The sequence below is a fragment of the Alexandromys fortis genome, unplaced genomic scaffold (genome assembly GCF_014885135.2).
Source record: "Alexandromys fortis isolate MF-2015 unplaced genomic scaffold, M_Fortis_MF-2015_v1.1 scaffold_7, whole genome shotgun sequence".
Taxonomy (NCBI): Eukaryota; Metazoa; Chordata; class Mammalia; order Rodentia; family Cricetidae; genus Alexandromys; species Alexandromys fortis.
In genome coordinates, this window is record NW_026067920.1 from 2,480,544 (window position 1) to 2,495,699 (window position 15,156).

At 49.7% G+C, this 15,156-nt stretch overlaps 1 protein-coding gene across 3 annotated transcripts in view; it reads right to left on the bottom strand.

The window, feature by feature from the left end:
• Afap1 (actin filament associated protein 1) overlaps positions 1–15,156 on the bottom strand; it is a 114,537-nt gene that overhangs the window by 26,495 nt on the left and 72,886 nt on the right. For all 3 annotated transcript variants that reach the window (XM_050141108.1, XM_050141110.1, XM_050141109.1), the window contains exons 9-11: positions 10,807–10,956; positions 4,063–4,274; positions 157–302 (exon numbers count right to left, since the gene is read on the bottom strand). In XM_050141108.1, coding sequence (XP_049997065.1) covers positions 157–302; positions 4,063–4,274; positions 10,807–10,956 — 508 coding nt within the window. The remainder of the gene's footprint in view (positions 1–156; positions 303–4,062; positions 4,275–10,806; positions 10,957–15,156) is intronic.

Below are 15,156 nucleotides of genomic sequence, written 5' to 3' on the forward strand. Positions count from 1 at the left end.
AATCCCACCAACATCAGAGCCACCAGGGCCAGCACCTGACCAAGGAAAAGTCCTCAGGTGTGCTCTAGTTTGCACGCTCACCCAGCACCTATTGTCAAACAGCAGAAGAAGAATGTTGCTAGTTCAGACCTTCCACAGGCTGTGCAGGAGTCTTACCAAAAGGTCTGTTTGGCCGTCTGTATAACATTTGCTGACATCTCCACGTCTATGTAGTCATAGTGCAGGGCTCCTGGATCTGTTGAAGATCCTGTCTCTGCCAGTAAGATGCCAATCCATCTGCCCATGTCTTCAGAAGATGATGCCTGCCATGGGGACAAAAGCATGATTCATTTAACCAAAGACAAAGAGGTGTAACAGGAAGGGAAAGAAAACATGCAGAGACACCATATAGTTGCTTTAGGAGAAAGATGCCCAGAACCTTTACCGGTAAGCCGCAGCCTCGTGGTGATAGACAGATGAATAGAAATGGGTTAACTTAAGAAAAAGGCTAGCTATGAATACACCAAGTCATTGACCAAACAGTGTTGTAATTAATATAGTTTCTGTGTTATTATTTGGGTCTGGGCAGCTGGGAAATGAAAGAGCAGTCTCCATTTACAAAATGGTGCCAACGTGAGTCAACTACATCCACATAAGACCTGAGAGAACTTGGGAAGGAATTCTAGACACAAAAGAACAGAGATAAGCATGGTTTCTTGGTAGCATTTTCTCAGGTGAACTCTGATTGCTAGAAGAAAGCAGAGGCATGATTCCTATAAAAGAAGGCTTCCTGACTCAGCAGCAGCAGCAAAGAGTGTGTGGCTCCTTTAAGAGCTGGCTTCCTGGTTTGTGTTGGTGTGGTTATGGAGCACTTAAATGGGGTCTGTGAGCAGTGTGATACAAATTGCTTAAAGGCGACATAGATCCACTGCATCCCTGGAGCTGGGGCGGTGAGCATGGGCTAAATCTCACCTGGGAGTCATGGGAGCATTTGCTAGTTTTTTTTAGATTTTTGTATTTTATGCATATGGATGTTTTTGCTTACATGTATGCATGGTACACAAGCCATGTGTATGCATGGTACTCAAGGAGATCAGAAGATGGCATTGAGTCCCCCAGAAATGGAGTTTCAGATGGTTGTGAGCTGAAATGTAGGTGCTGGGAATCAAACCTGAGGACATGCCTCAGAGTGTGTTCAAAGACTGAGGGTGCATAGCAAGTAAAGGAATACTGTCAGGGGCTGAGACCCCCTGAAATTACTACACACACAGGTGAATGGATAGTTACTGAGAACTTTTCTCAGTAGAAGCTTACTAATTCAGGGAGAAGGACTGAGGAATGAATATCCTCACTCAGCCACCGTCATCAGCAGAGGGACTGCTGCAGGCCAGCCTCCAGTGTTGACACAGAATAGTCTCGAGGGCTCTGTCCACATGACAGAGGGGCATGGGGAGGCTTTCAGCCTGGAAAGGGCCCAAGGTATCTACGGGGGTTTATGTGGGAAATGTCTCCCAGAGTCTCAGGCAGTTGAGCACTCCGGAGACCCCAGTTGGAGGCACTGTTTGGGAAGTTTTGGATGCTGCAGCCTGGATGGAAGATGAGAAAGTATGATACTGGGGGCAGGCTTTGAAAGACAAAAGCCTCATAAACTTCCAGTTTTCTCTCTGCTTCATGCTTACGGTAAAGGATGTGAACGCATAGTTTTCTGCTCCAAGCACGCTGCTTGCTGCCATCCCTCTCCCCACATGATGGGCTCTTGTTACTCTGGAACTCTAAACCCAAACAAGATTTTCTTCTGTAAGGAGCCTTGGTCATAGTGTTTTATCAGAGCAATAGAAGAGTAGCTAAGACCGTGTTCAGATGAATCACATCACTAGGGAATACATGACACCTCCCTACAGGACACACCATATGGCGGTGCCAGTTCCACCTGGTGCCTGCAAGGGTGCCAGCATAGCCCAGCATCAGGAGGGGAAGGAACATTCCAAAGGAAGGATCTTCTATAATATAAAAGGGTCTGTGCCCTAGGGAGTATCGGTAGTATCAAATGGATGGAGTCACTGGCAGGCTTGGAGGATAAATAGCCACACGGTTTTCATATATACATCAGGCACTATGGCCGTGCTGGCATAACTGGAAAATTCAGATTAAGACCTAGGCATCATGGGAGAGCATGGCACCAGTATTAACTTCCATTCTTGCCATCACTGTGGTTCTAGCAAAGTGGTGTCCCTTGCTTTTGTTTTTATTTTTAATTTTTACAAACACACATTGAATTATTTAAGAGTAGAAGGGGAGGAAATTCACAAAAGTGTGTGGAAATCTGTGTGTTGGGACATCAGGAAACACCACAGTGGGGAAAAACGAGGCCCTTCTTTGTACTGGTTCTGTAGGTCCAAAAGCATCTATAGATTAAAGTTAAAACGTGAAGAAGCACAGGCTACACCCTCCAGCCTTCCTTGCTGGCCCATGGCACGACCACCGATAGGGCTTGAGAACAGAACCCAGGTCACCTCAGCCCCACAGCCCTGTGCGTGAGCACTGTCACCCAGTCCTACAGCTGTGCGTGAGCACTGTGTCCCCTCAGCCCACAGCCCTGTGCGTGAGCACTGTGTCCCCTCAGCCCACAGCCCTGTGCGTGAGCACTGCGTCCCCTCAGCCCACAGCCCTGTGCGTGAGCACTATGTCCCCTCAGTTCTGGAGAAACCGTCGATGACTTGGAAGACGCCAGCTCAACAAGCTCTTTCTTGTCCGTCAGGAGAATGAGTTCACTCTCCGCTATGCTTGAGAAATAAACAAGCACCTGCTAGGGCTGCAGATATTCTGAAGCTATGGAACTTTCTTCTCTTTGTAGACTCAGTACTAAGCACGCCCACAGAGGTAACTCACACCACTCCACTCTGGGCTCCTCTCCTTGGTTGGACACCCAGTCCAGTTCTCCTCCTCCTGTGTCAGCCCCTGCCTCCTCTCCCCTGGGGCCTCTGACACGTGCCGCTGAAGATTCCCCTTGAGACAGGCATCTGCTGAGGACGGCTCCCTCCAAGGTCTCAGTTGTCTTCCCCCAAAGGTCTCAGATCATGTTAAGGTTTGCAAAGGCCACTGACCCTAGTCCATCACAGGCAGGTAAAGGCCAAGAGGAGAAACAGACTTGGCTGCCGTCAGGTCAGCTGAGCACTGCATCCCAGACCTGGACTAAGCCAGGCCTGGGACACAGTTTGTTACACAGCAGCCGCCAGGGGGCTCAGTCATCTTCTTGGTTCCCCATCAAAACAAAACTAAATGAAACAAAAACCTACCATGAAAGCAATTCTGGAAATAAGTACCACATTTTGAAATTCAAGACCTCGTTGACTACCTGACTGAACACCTTGACCCTGGTCAGAGTCTCATACCCACACCACAGCCATTTAAGGTTTTGCTCTCCATGTGGCAGACAGACAGCCTACATGTCAGCCCACTGTTCCATGCCTAACACAGTCTCACTTCCGCTGACCTCATGGCATGAACACACTGACATATACCCTGGGAAGCAAACAATCTTGACATCTGTGAATGCATGATGTGTGTGTGTGTGTGTATCTTAGTCATAACAAGAATAAGGGAGCAGGGAATAGGAAAAACAAGTCTGGATTAATGGCAGGTAGAAAATAACAAGACGGAAGACTGGTGAATTAGTTCTCCAAAAGCAGTCAAGTAGCCAGGCAGTGGTGGCACACTCCTTTAATCACAGCACTCAGGAGGTAGAGGCAGGCGGATTTCTGAGTTGGAGGTCAGTCTGGGTCTACAAAGTGAGTTCCAGAACAGCAAGGACTACACGGAGAAACCTTGCCTTGAAAAACCAAAAAGAAGAAGAGGAGAACAATGAGAAGGAGAGAGGAGCCTAGGCAGCCTGTGCAATCCCTGACTCTCTCAAAGAGAAACACAGAACAAAAGTACAAAACAGAATGGACCAAGGGAGGGAAGGAGCTGGATCAAAATCAGACCCTGCAGGGAGCCAGAGTCTTCTGTAAAGGACCGAATCATGGTGGTGTTGAGAAAGCCTGTGCACACATCTCTGAACAGAGGCCCCAAGGAATCCTTTACCTCTAACACGGCCACCTCCTGTCCATTGCGAAGCAGCCGGAAGGTCAGCGGGTGCTTGGAATCCAAGCCCGGAATCACTTCGCAGCCACGTAGAGGGATGGAGACAATGTGGGTCTTCAGGTCGGTCCTGTCCTTGTGGAAAATGAGCTTGCTGTCCTTCACTCGGCACCAGCGCTCCCGCCAGCGGCTGTTGGAGAGCACATTCAGGTACCCTGTGGAGAGAGGATGCCACAGCTCAGTCTCCTGAGCAAGCCAAGGTACCAGTGAGCCCTGCCCATGTCCCTCGTCTGTGGTCTCTTTCAGACCAGGGAAGTGCCATGAAACACATGCTCACGCCCCAGGTTTTAAGTGTTACTAAAGAGAGAAGAACCATTATTACACAGCCAGCTCTCCACAGGACCTGGAAGCGTTTCACTCTGGTGCAGAGCCATTTCATGTGTAAGAACCAGTTTCAGGGGCTTGGTGTTTACATGGAAACCTGGAAATCACCTTGAGATAGTGACCGTGGATATGCGATGGCCAGAAGGCAATGGGGACTGACAGCTGCCTGCATGTAACGAAAGAGAAATGGCATGCAAAACGATCTAACTGCAAACACTGTAAGCAGAGCATGGAAGACAGCGAAATAGGAGTATCTGAAGATGAAAATTCTCCAGGAAGTGGGAGGCCTGGGGAGTGGTGAGCTCCCCAGCGCTGGATGTGTTCCAGCAAGTGACGGAATGTGGCTGGTATGAGCTCCCCACCCACGGGCCTGAGGCCTCCTCCTGGTCTCTGTGTTCCAATCCCCACATGTGGAAGCGAGGGCTTCATCTCCTGGGGGGACTAACACAGATGAAGCCTGGCTGCCTGAGTCTGGGTCTGTGTGATGGTGATCCTGGTATTACAGGCAGGATGGTATCTTCAGGGTATCGTACAGAGATGTGATGTCACACGTGACAGAATTACAGGGAGAACTATCCCCGAAAAGAGAAAAAGCCTCAAACACAGGAAAATGAGAATTTGGGGCTATTACAAAGCACATTATTCTAGAAAGACTGAGGCATGAGTTGGAGGGTCCACGGTGACTGTGGCCCCAGGGGCAGTGGCTGTTGTGGCCTCCAACTGTTCCACACTGCAGATACCAACACTCAGAGATCAGGAAGGGATTAAACAGCGGGAAAGGGCAAGCCGCAGGTGAAGGGGAAGGAGGTGAAGAACACTGAACGTCACTCAGCCGCTCTCAGCTCTTGCACATCGACACTCACATGTTCGGTGCCAGGCAGAGCTCTGTACGTCTCTGATGAGGATTCTCTAGATACTGCTCAGTGACTAACCAAATCTGCCAAGAGTGGTCCTCACCTAGGCGTGGGTCTCCTGCACACACACACCTTAAAGTGCACCTCGTGGTGAACAAAGTTACCATTCGCCATGCTAGTCGATGACTAAGCCTGTGGGCTCCAGAGCAGGGGGCTTGCTGCTCTCTTGTGTTCAGGCAGCTTTTAAACTTGTTCCCCAAGGACTACCCGGGAAGGAGGAGGCACCCTCAGGTGTGGGGTGCCCTACCAGAGGCCACAGTCAGACCCGATACCTCCATGAAAGCAGAGGAGACAGAGAAGGAAGGAAGGTTATTTCCAGTACAGCTGCAGGCCTCTGTGGATTTTCAGCCTGTAGAACACTGCACTGATCCTGCTCTTTTTAATGTGTTGATGGAACTGCTCAGGTTTGCTATTATTTTAGAAAGAAAGCTCGGCATTAAAATGCCGTCAGATGAACATCTTAGCTGAACTGTAGCTCTCGGTGTTCTGACCACTACCTACAGCAATCAATCATGCCGAAAGTCACACGCTGGACTTCTGAGTAGATGTCACCTGTGTCAACAGAGCCTAAGTGTTTTCTGAGCACAAGTCCACAAACAGGATGGCAGGAAGCCCTCGAGTAACTTGATATACTCTGTAGGCAAGGCTCACACATGCATGAACTGTTTAACCACTGTTAAAGAGTCGCCCTCCCTGGGAGTGACTGCACATGCCTGTGATCCCAGCAAGCAGCGGGGAGGGCCGGGGAGGATCACGAGTTCAAGGCCAGCCTTGGCTATATAAGACAGCAACAACAACTAACCAGTGTGGGTGTACATGAATATATTTCCAGCACTGACGAGGTAGATGTAGGAAGACACGAGTTCAAAATTAACCTGGATGGCACAGGAACCCCTACCTTCAAAAACAAACTAACTAATGAACAATCACTAATTTAGGGCACCATGGGCTTCAGGGAGCTGCCAAATATGGAAAGTGGAAAGGGCATGACTTGTGCAGGTCTTCAGAGCCAGCGGCTGAGCTGCTCTTGGCTGGGCCTATACAAGGAGTAGAAGAAACACAAGTATGGGAACCCCAGTGACTACACTGTAGAGAGCCTCAGACACCAGCTGGGGCAGGTAGCCTCAGACACTAGGCCAGGCAGTTAGCCTTGGACACTAAAGCAGGCAGGTATAGCCTCAGACACCAGGCCAGGCAGGTAGCCTCAGACAGCAGCCTGGGTAGATAGCCCTGGACACCAGGCCAGGCAGATAGCCTCGGACACTAAAGCAGGCAGGTAGCCTCCGCCAGCGCAGGCTAGACAGAAGGTACTAGGACATGCGTCAGTAGTGAGAATAGCATAGAGAGAGACTAGTGCACACCTGGGGAACTCAGCAGCAACACCCCTGAACTGCCCACGACTCTTAGGCTCACAGCTGAGAGCTGCTTCGCCACGTGCACACAGCTGTCGCGGGACACCGCCCACCATCGGCACAGACAGCGGCATTGGCTCTGCCGTGCTCTGTCTCCAGACGGAATCTGGCCACAGTCACCAGATGCTGTAGCTTTCTCAGCGTTTCAGCCACAGAGGAATGATTGCATGAGACAGGTCCTCCCCTAATTTAGACCATGACTTCATGGGACATTACCATATTTTAATACATTCTCAGGATTTAGGTTTCAAAGAGAGGGAGAGAGAAAGTAAGTTTCCCTGGATAACAGGCCTGACTCACATCAACAGGAAGCGCTCAGACATGTCTGTGTTTCTGTGTTTGTCAGCTGGCCTCTGTAGTACCCCACTTACTCAAAAAGGGGGTTCCCAAGTTTTGTTTTCTTGGGGAGGAAGCACAGAGATGAGCGAGAGCAGGCAGAGAATGGCGGAGCTCCCCGGGCAGGAATCTGGACTCAAAGAGTGAGTCCCACGCCAAGTAACAACACCAGAGCCTTGCCAGATCTTCAAGGGGATCAGTCAGATCTTCAGGCTGAAGCAGAAATCTGCCACAAGAGGGTACCAGAGTGCAGCGAGGACCTGAAGGCCTGCACTTCAGACAGGCATAGAAGTTGGGGGCTTCAGGGAACTATAACCCAAGCTCTACATAAACAATTACACGAGGGGTTTATTGTTTGATTTGATTCATTTTGTTTTTTGTTTTTGTGTTTTTTTTTTTTTTTTTTTGGCTGTTGGGTTTTTGTTTGTTTGTTTTGTTTGTTTGCTTTTGGTTTTTGGTTTTCAGAGACAAGGTTTGTCCTGGCTGTCCTAGAACACACTCTGTGGACCAAGCTGATCTCAAACTCATTGAGTTCCACCTACCTCTGCCATCTGAGTGCTGGGATTAAAGGCATGCACCACCACCACCTGGCTTGACTTTTGTTTTTAATCCCACTCATATTAGAGTAAGGTGCCAATATAACTTTAAAACTGGGTAATTTCAGTTTAATATTTTGAGATTCTTTCTACTCCAAATTCTACAGAAAGCAAGGCAAGACTAAACAAGGTTCCATTAGGATTACAAAGCTAACTCTATAGGCTGAGATTCCACATTTTTTCCACCTGACCCTGGGCAGGGCTGGTGTATGGATGTCTTCTGTGGACTTCAAGACACAGCAGGTGAAGAAATGGACAATGACAGTAAGTGACATAGGTGCTCGGACTACACCGCTCACCTCCACTGACATAGGTGCTCGGACTACACCGCTCACCTCCACTGACATAGGTGCTCGGACTACACCGCTCACCTCCACTTTCACCAAAACCAGGACATTGCTGGAGCCCACGTCCCAGGCAAACAGCCCGAATTTCCAAAGCAATGGCTTTACTACCATGTGCTGGGCCCCATGCTGGGTGATGGGGACACAGCAGAGCAGTATCTGAATCTAGTAACGCAGTGGGAGGCTTGGACAAGACTAAGATCCCAGGGAGGTAGAAAGAGAAAGTCTCTACGTTTGTGCCCAGAACGGTGTGACTAGTGTCAGGTGCCTGTGGTGGGTTGACAGGAGAACTGGAAGGAGCTCACACTTCCAGGTCTCACAGCTTGGCTTATAAAAGAACAAGAACCCCAGAACTACATCAGCCCATGGACGGCCTGATGAAAACCACTTTGGTGTAGAGTCTTGATACATCTCTAGGGTACACTACCTGGAGGGCTATGGGAAGAGCTGCCCAGACCAACACTAATGCATCCCTCAAAGGCCTCTCAGGAGGACAGAGGCAGAACCTGGGGTAGCCCGGCTGCATCTGCAGGTCTGCTCCCCAGTCCATGAAAACCCTGCAAGAGCACCCAGAAGGCCACAGCACCCCACCCTCCATATCAACTGCAATCAGTGTACAGACAAGCACCGAGCTCGACCCAGTAACTCCAGGGAATCTTTTCTGTCTGCTCAGCTGCTCTGCCCTCCTGGCCCATCAGCTTAGCACCGTCTCCCAGCAGCTGCAGGGGCTCAGCTTGGTAGGGTCAGTCCTCTGGGCCTGAGTCCAGCGCCTTTCCTCTGCCCAGAGCCCTGCAGCTGCACCAAGGGGCTGAAAATGTCCATTGTTCCCTGTTCCCCTAGAGACACTTCCCCTGGTCTGGCAAAGAGCTGCTTGGCAATTTTAGAGTTGTGTGGCAGAGGCCAGAGCTGTGTGCGGCAGATGCCTCGGGCCCCTGAGTGCAGGATCAGCCAGACTCTGGAGAAAGTGACCAGCATAGAGATGAGGCACTGCGTGACAGCAGCAATGGCAACAGAGCGGCTTCTGGGGAGGCCTGCAAGGCTGTGCTCTTCTGATAGGACGTGAGTGACAGCAAGTCAGGAAGGGTTTCTGGGGGCGGAGGTCACCCATTCTGTTTTCATCGAGCCCTGAGACTCGGGGCAAGTCATGCCTCTCTCTGAGCCTCAGTGTTCTCTTTTACAAGAGGAGGATCCACAGCCTCACTCACGTGCCTTGTTAATGCACAACCATTCCTCCTAAAGGCATCGTTACCTCTAGTCAGGCCTTTAATCCCAGAACTCAGGAGAGGGAGACAGGCAGATTTCTGTGAGTTCAAGGCCAGCCTGGATTACATGACGTGACCAGGTCTCAAAAAAAATAATTTCTATTTCCTTTATTTAGTAGTTGAAAAAAAAAAACAGAAGCAAAATTCACTTTAACTCCTGACTTCAGTCATCACAAGAGCTGATAACAAAAGCAGGGAGCAAGACTATGTCCCCAGGAGCCCCAGGAAGATGGAGGCTGGCCAGGAGCAGTGTGGCAGTGTCCCCAGACCCTCCCCACTCTGTCACTGTCCTGTCCAGTTAACTTTACTGAAGCCAAATTCTCTCCTCATGGAAGGGAAGGTGATGTGAAAGCTATCATCACCAGCTGCCCTGATTCTGTCCTCCTGTCCAGCACTTGATGAGAGACAATCTAGGAATCTGGGGTGCACGGGCTCCTGGAACCTACAGAGGCTATGATTGTTTCCTGATTCTGTCCCAAGGAGGGTGCTCAATGGGTGCAGACAGGACTGTAAACAGAGTGACTTTGAATGAAGGAATTACACAAATGCAGATGGGAAGTAGAGTCTGCAACAGGAATACACAAAGACAGTTCCATCCCATTCTTGTGTTTACTTTTGTTTTTCTGATAGAGGGTCTTGCCATATAGCCCTGGCTGGTTAGTGCTCACTATACAGCCTTACTGGCAACCTGTATGCTTCTGCCTCCCTGGTACTAGGATAATAGGAATGTACCCCATGCCAAGATCTCTTTCTTCTAAAGAAAGGAAAGGACCTAATGGTAGAACACTAGCCTAGACCATCTCTAATACTGTCAATCAAAACAAAATCAAAAGGCAAACACCTCTCTTTGCACTTATGAAGTTTTCCTCCTTGAAGGAACTCCACAGTTCTCCTCAATGTGGTGACTGGGGCCATTACGGTGATGTTGCTTCTGCTCTCATGGAGGCTGTACTTGATAGCCTGGCCACAGCCTGTCTTAGGTGCTTTGATAGACGGCACCCTCCACCCCCGTGCTTTCCCCAGGCAGCCACCGCTGGCTGCTACACAAACATTCTTCTGGTTTGCTTCCCTGTTTGGTTCCTCTCTTTAGCCCCTGGCCCAGAGGCCATGGTGGGCAGGACTGGCTTGGTTGCTGCTGTACACTGAATGCTTTACCGAATCCCTGACAAAGCAGCTCTCCCCACCCCCACAAACGGATGGAAGACAGACCGTGGGATGGACAGCTGTCCACGGATCTACAACTTAAGTCCGAGCGAAGGAGACTCAGCCTGCCTTGTGCCTGTGTCCTAGTCTGGAAACACTGGAGTGGAATCGGGGAAGGTGTTATCATACAGAGAATGTAGTTTTCAACCTTGAAAGAACCGGGGAGAGCATTGCAAACCCCTGAAGATTCTTCCACTACTAAAAACTGAAAGTGCTTTCTGTAATTCATAGGGCCCCAGAGCACACCCAGGGAGAGTCTGCAGCTGCTTTGCTGCCAGCACATGGCAGGGTCTTACCACAGGTGGGCACGTCCTCCTCCGCTGATGAGGTCTGCTCATCTGTGGATGGCTTCTTCTTCCCCAGACCGATGATCTTGGTGATTTTCTTCCCAGTGACCTTGGACACAGTCCCCTTGGCATCTGACTTGGAGGTTTTCTTCCTCTTCACTGTCAACACAAAAATGTGTCTTAACCATTCATATGCCGTGGGAAAATCACAGCCTTAACCACCAGGCATTTCTTCCCCGCAAACTGTTACTAATCGTGCATGAGCATCTGTGATGCTGGGGTTCAGATGTTGGGGTTGCTCAGGAAGCCTGTAACTCCAGGGAGGATCAGGTATGTACATATGTGCACACAGACATGCGTGCATTATCAGACACACATGATGTACTGAAGGCAAAAAAGGATGGCAAATAATGGCATGAACCACGTGGAGATGGGAATGACTGGGAGAATGGCTGCGTGGTCAGACAGAGGCTGCCCAGGGCAGACTTTTGGCTGACTGCTCAGACATAGAGAATGAGTTCTATCTGTCCCAGAGGGAGCAATGGCCAGGCAGGAAGATAGGCTGACACACACTGTCAGTGTGGGAAAGATGGCGTGGCCCAAGAAACCAAGGGAAGCTGGTGTCATCTCAGCAGTGACCTGGCTGACAAGGGGCAGGTCTCCAAGGAGGGAAGGGGAAAGTGGGTCCTCATTAGGGGTCTCTCTTGTCTATTTTAGACACTTCTCTGAGCTTCCGTGTCCAGAGCTCTCAGACTGGAGGTCTACTTTTCAGACCCTCATTTCTCATTTGACCAGGGCAGTGATGGCTAACACCTATCAATAAGTAAATCTAGAAACATTGAAACATTTTGTACAAAAAGAATTTTTGACTTCCCCAGCAAAACCAGAAGACCTGGAAATCCCGGTTTCTACATGCATTTTCTTGGGGCAGAGTCCATGCAGCTGACAATGGCTCCAAGTTCTAACACAGGGCAATTCTCATCTCTCCACCCCAGGGGAACTGACTGCCAACTTCTGCCCCATATCTGCTCCTACTCAGCCATGTGGACAGCCCTCTCTCACCCTCAGACACGGATCCAGCTGAATCCCAGGGACGTGGCTCAGAGAAGTAAAAATGGATGTGGAAGGACACGCTCAGAGCTGAGGGACCGGATCCTTCTACTCAAGAGCAGCTCTGGGCAAAGGCTTGTCAGCCCGTCTAATCTCGTATGGGTGCCATGGGCTAGAGCCAGGGTGCAAGCCTCTTTCCCAGGGGTCTCCTCCACTGGGACACAGCCTCCCTGGGGTGCAGTTATGCATCAAGACCAATACAGCATCACCTCACTCCCTACACACCCTTGGTACAACCCTTCAACTGTTTGTGGCAACCTCTTAAGCAACACAAACCCTTTTAGAAGGCGATGGGTAAGTATTCTCCTTTTCCAAGAATGACTGAACCCCAGCATATCACACAGAATCATTTCAGACACAGAACATCCAGAGACGTGCGATACGCTATGGAATAATTCCAACTCCTCCTCTAAACAAGTGTGCTCACTCGCAAGCATCCCTCCCCATCCCTCTGGTGCAGAGGAGGAAGCAGTCCTCATTTCCACCTTCACTGCCTCCCTCCCCTAAGACCAGTGGGTGAATCCCTGCCTCTTCTCTGGTGTAAAAGCAAGTAGCGGTGTCTAAGGAAAAAGCTGCGATACTGTCTATAAGATGAAGCCATGAAGAATTTGGGGACAAACAACATTCTATACTGAATGTCCCTGCCATGGCCCCATAATTCTGACTCCAAGAGTATTTAGATATGGGAGTCCTGAGAAAGAAGGTTAGATGAGGTCACATGGTGTGAATGACTGATCCCCAAAGTAGTGTCCTTTTATAGACTTCACAGAATACCTGAAGACACGAGCCAGGAAGAAAGGTCCCCATGGACCTACCCTGACTCTGGTCTTGATCCTGAGCCTCTGCAAAACCCTAGCCTGCAGTATGTGTTCTTACAAACAGACATTTTAAAACAGATTAAGGTCTCCTGAGATCTTGGGCGAAGTGAAGGGTCCATGCACCCCTTTTCCGTGCTCTTACACGCATTTACTTACAGAGTACTGAGAACCTATCCAAAGCCTTGGTGGGAAGACCCAGCACTTCCTACTCCACCAGACAGCAACCCAGGGCAGAGATCTGGGTCATTTCTACTTCAGTCCACCCAAGCCACAGGGAGTGGAAGTGACAGTGTTTGGCTCCATCAGTGGCTTTCCAGGAACCTGTAGATGAGCTTCACTGTGTCCTACTCCCAGGAAAGGGGGAAGTGAGGAGACCAGAGACACTCTTCCCAAGGCTCTAACCTGAGGTAACCTTCCTACTCAGGGAACAGGACTCAGAGAGAACAGGATTCAGAGACTCAACATAACTGAGACCAGCTCCTGCCAGCAAAGTGCTTGCTGGACTCCAACCCCTAAGGCAGAGAATGATCACATCCTAGGTCATCCTTGGAAAAAAGGTCCCTTTTAGAGACATGACAGAAAAACCACCATGGACACTTTGTGGCTATTCAGTGGGACAAGGGGCAGCATTTAACATATTACCACATTCAAAAGTCAATAGAGAACTCTCAACACAGTGAGGTTACATGGCAGAACAGTGGAAGGGCTCAAAGTGCATAGATGACCAAGACTTTAGTGACAGACAGAAAGAGAACAGTGTGTAAATGCCACAAATCTAGGCAGCCCACTTTCTCCTACAGAGATAGAAATGAAATAATTTTCTGTCTAGTCTAAGGGAAGTAGGGGAGGGAGAGGTGACATCATCAGACCCCTGGTTCAACAGGTCTACCCACAGACACCCCGCTGAGGACTGTGTCTCAAAGGACACAGCGCTGGGTGTGGGCAGTCTAGTCTAGGACTTTGATCATTTCCCCCACATCTGCTATAGGATAGTCACTGACTCCTCAGTGTTCATCCAGAATGAAGAAATGGGCATCTCTGAGCAGAGTTATTGCTTTTATTGCTGCCTTCTCTGGTGAGACCACAGTGTGCAGACAGCATGGAGGAGCTCGGGCTTCCTCTCCGTGACCACCACACGATCCATCACAAAGGGGACAAGCTAAAGAAATCTCGACTCACATTTTCCCAATGCAAAGTAGAGAACAGTAAGGATCAAGAACAAGGGTAAGGGGGGCTTAGGGTGCATCTGGACCATGAAGTTCTCTGACGAGCAACTATAATATGCAAAGCATAGGGTCAAACAAGAGGAAGATGTTTGAGCCAGGTAATCCTGCCAATTCCCAAACACAGAAAGCTGAGGACAAGAGGGGCTGGAGAGACTGCGTGGCAGCTGAGAGTGTGTACTCCTCTCACAGAGGACCTGAGTTTGGATCCTAGCACTGACGTCAGGTGCCTCACCTCTAACTCCAGAGATCCAAAGCCATCTTCCGGCCTCCAAGGGCACCTGCATGCACTCTCACATAAATATTCTCTCACATAAATAATAAATCATTTTCTGTTTAAAGAGTGAACAGGAGATTCCTAGGGACAGATACAAAACCTACATGAACAGCCAACAGACACATTACTCCATAGACCCTAGTCACACAGGTTCATGGGGACTGGGGGACATGAAGCAAGAAAACTGACCTATTGGCTGAGCTGCTGCACCTCGGCAATGAAAGAGTAACTGGTGTGTGGCACCTCTGACGGCCCAGCTTGGGAGGCTGCGGCCGGAAGACTGTTTGAGTCCATGAGGCTGAGATTAGCCTGGACAAAGAGACAAAGAGACTATCTCCCAAAACAACAACAACAAAAATTAGAGCCAAAAAGAAAGAAAGGAGCCAAACAGCAAAGCAGGAGCCACTGAGTATCCTACCTCTGGGAGAAGTTAAAGATAGCTTCTTCCCACACTGAGGTCTTCATTACATATAACATAACTGGTACTAGCTCTTAGAGGGCAGGACTAAAATTACATCCGGACCAGACTGCATTGGAAAACCACAATGAAGAAACAGACAGTGTGACCTTCCGGAGTGAACTGTCACTGTCTGGGCTCCAGAGTTCTCAGAGCTGGGACACTGCTGGCGCGGCACACGATTCATTCCCAGGTAGGAGCCCTCCTCGAGGAGCCACACCGAGGACAGCCCAGGCAGCCTGAGCAAGGTCTCAGGTCCACGGAGGTCTGGATCCCCCAACAGACCCTCAAGTGGCACCCATCACTTCAGCACATACTCAGGAAAAAATGTCCAGCCACGCAGATGGGGGACAACCTTTAGGAAACGGATATTTCATAAATGACTCGCAGGAAGAGCATGTGCAGGACCTCCAAAAGCTCAAGAGCAGACGACCCCATAGGAATATGGACAAAGGATCTGAGGCAACACCACAC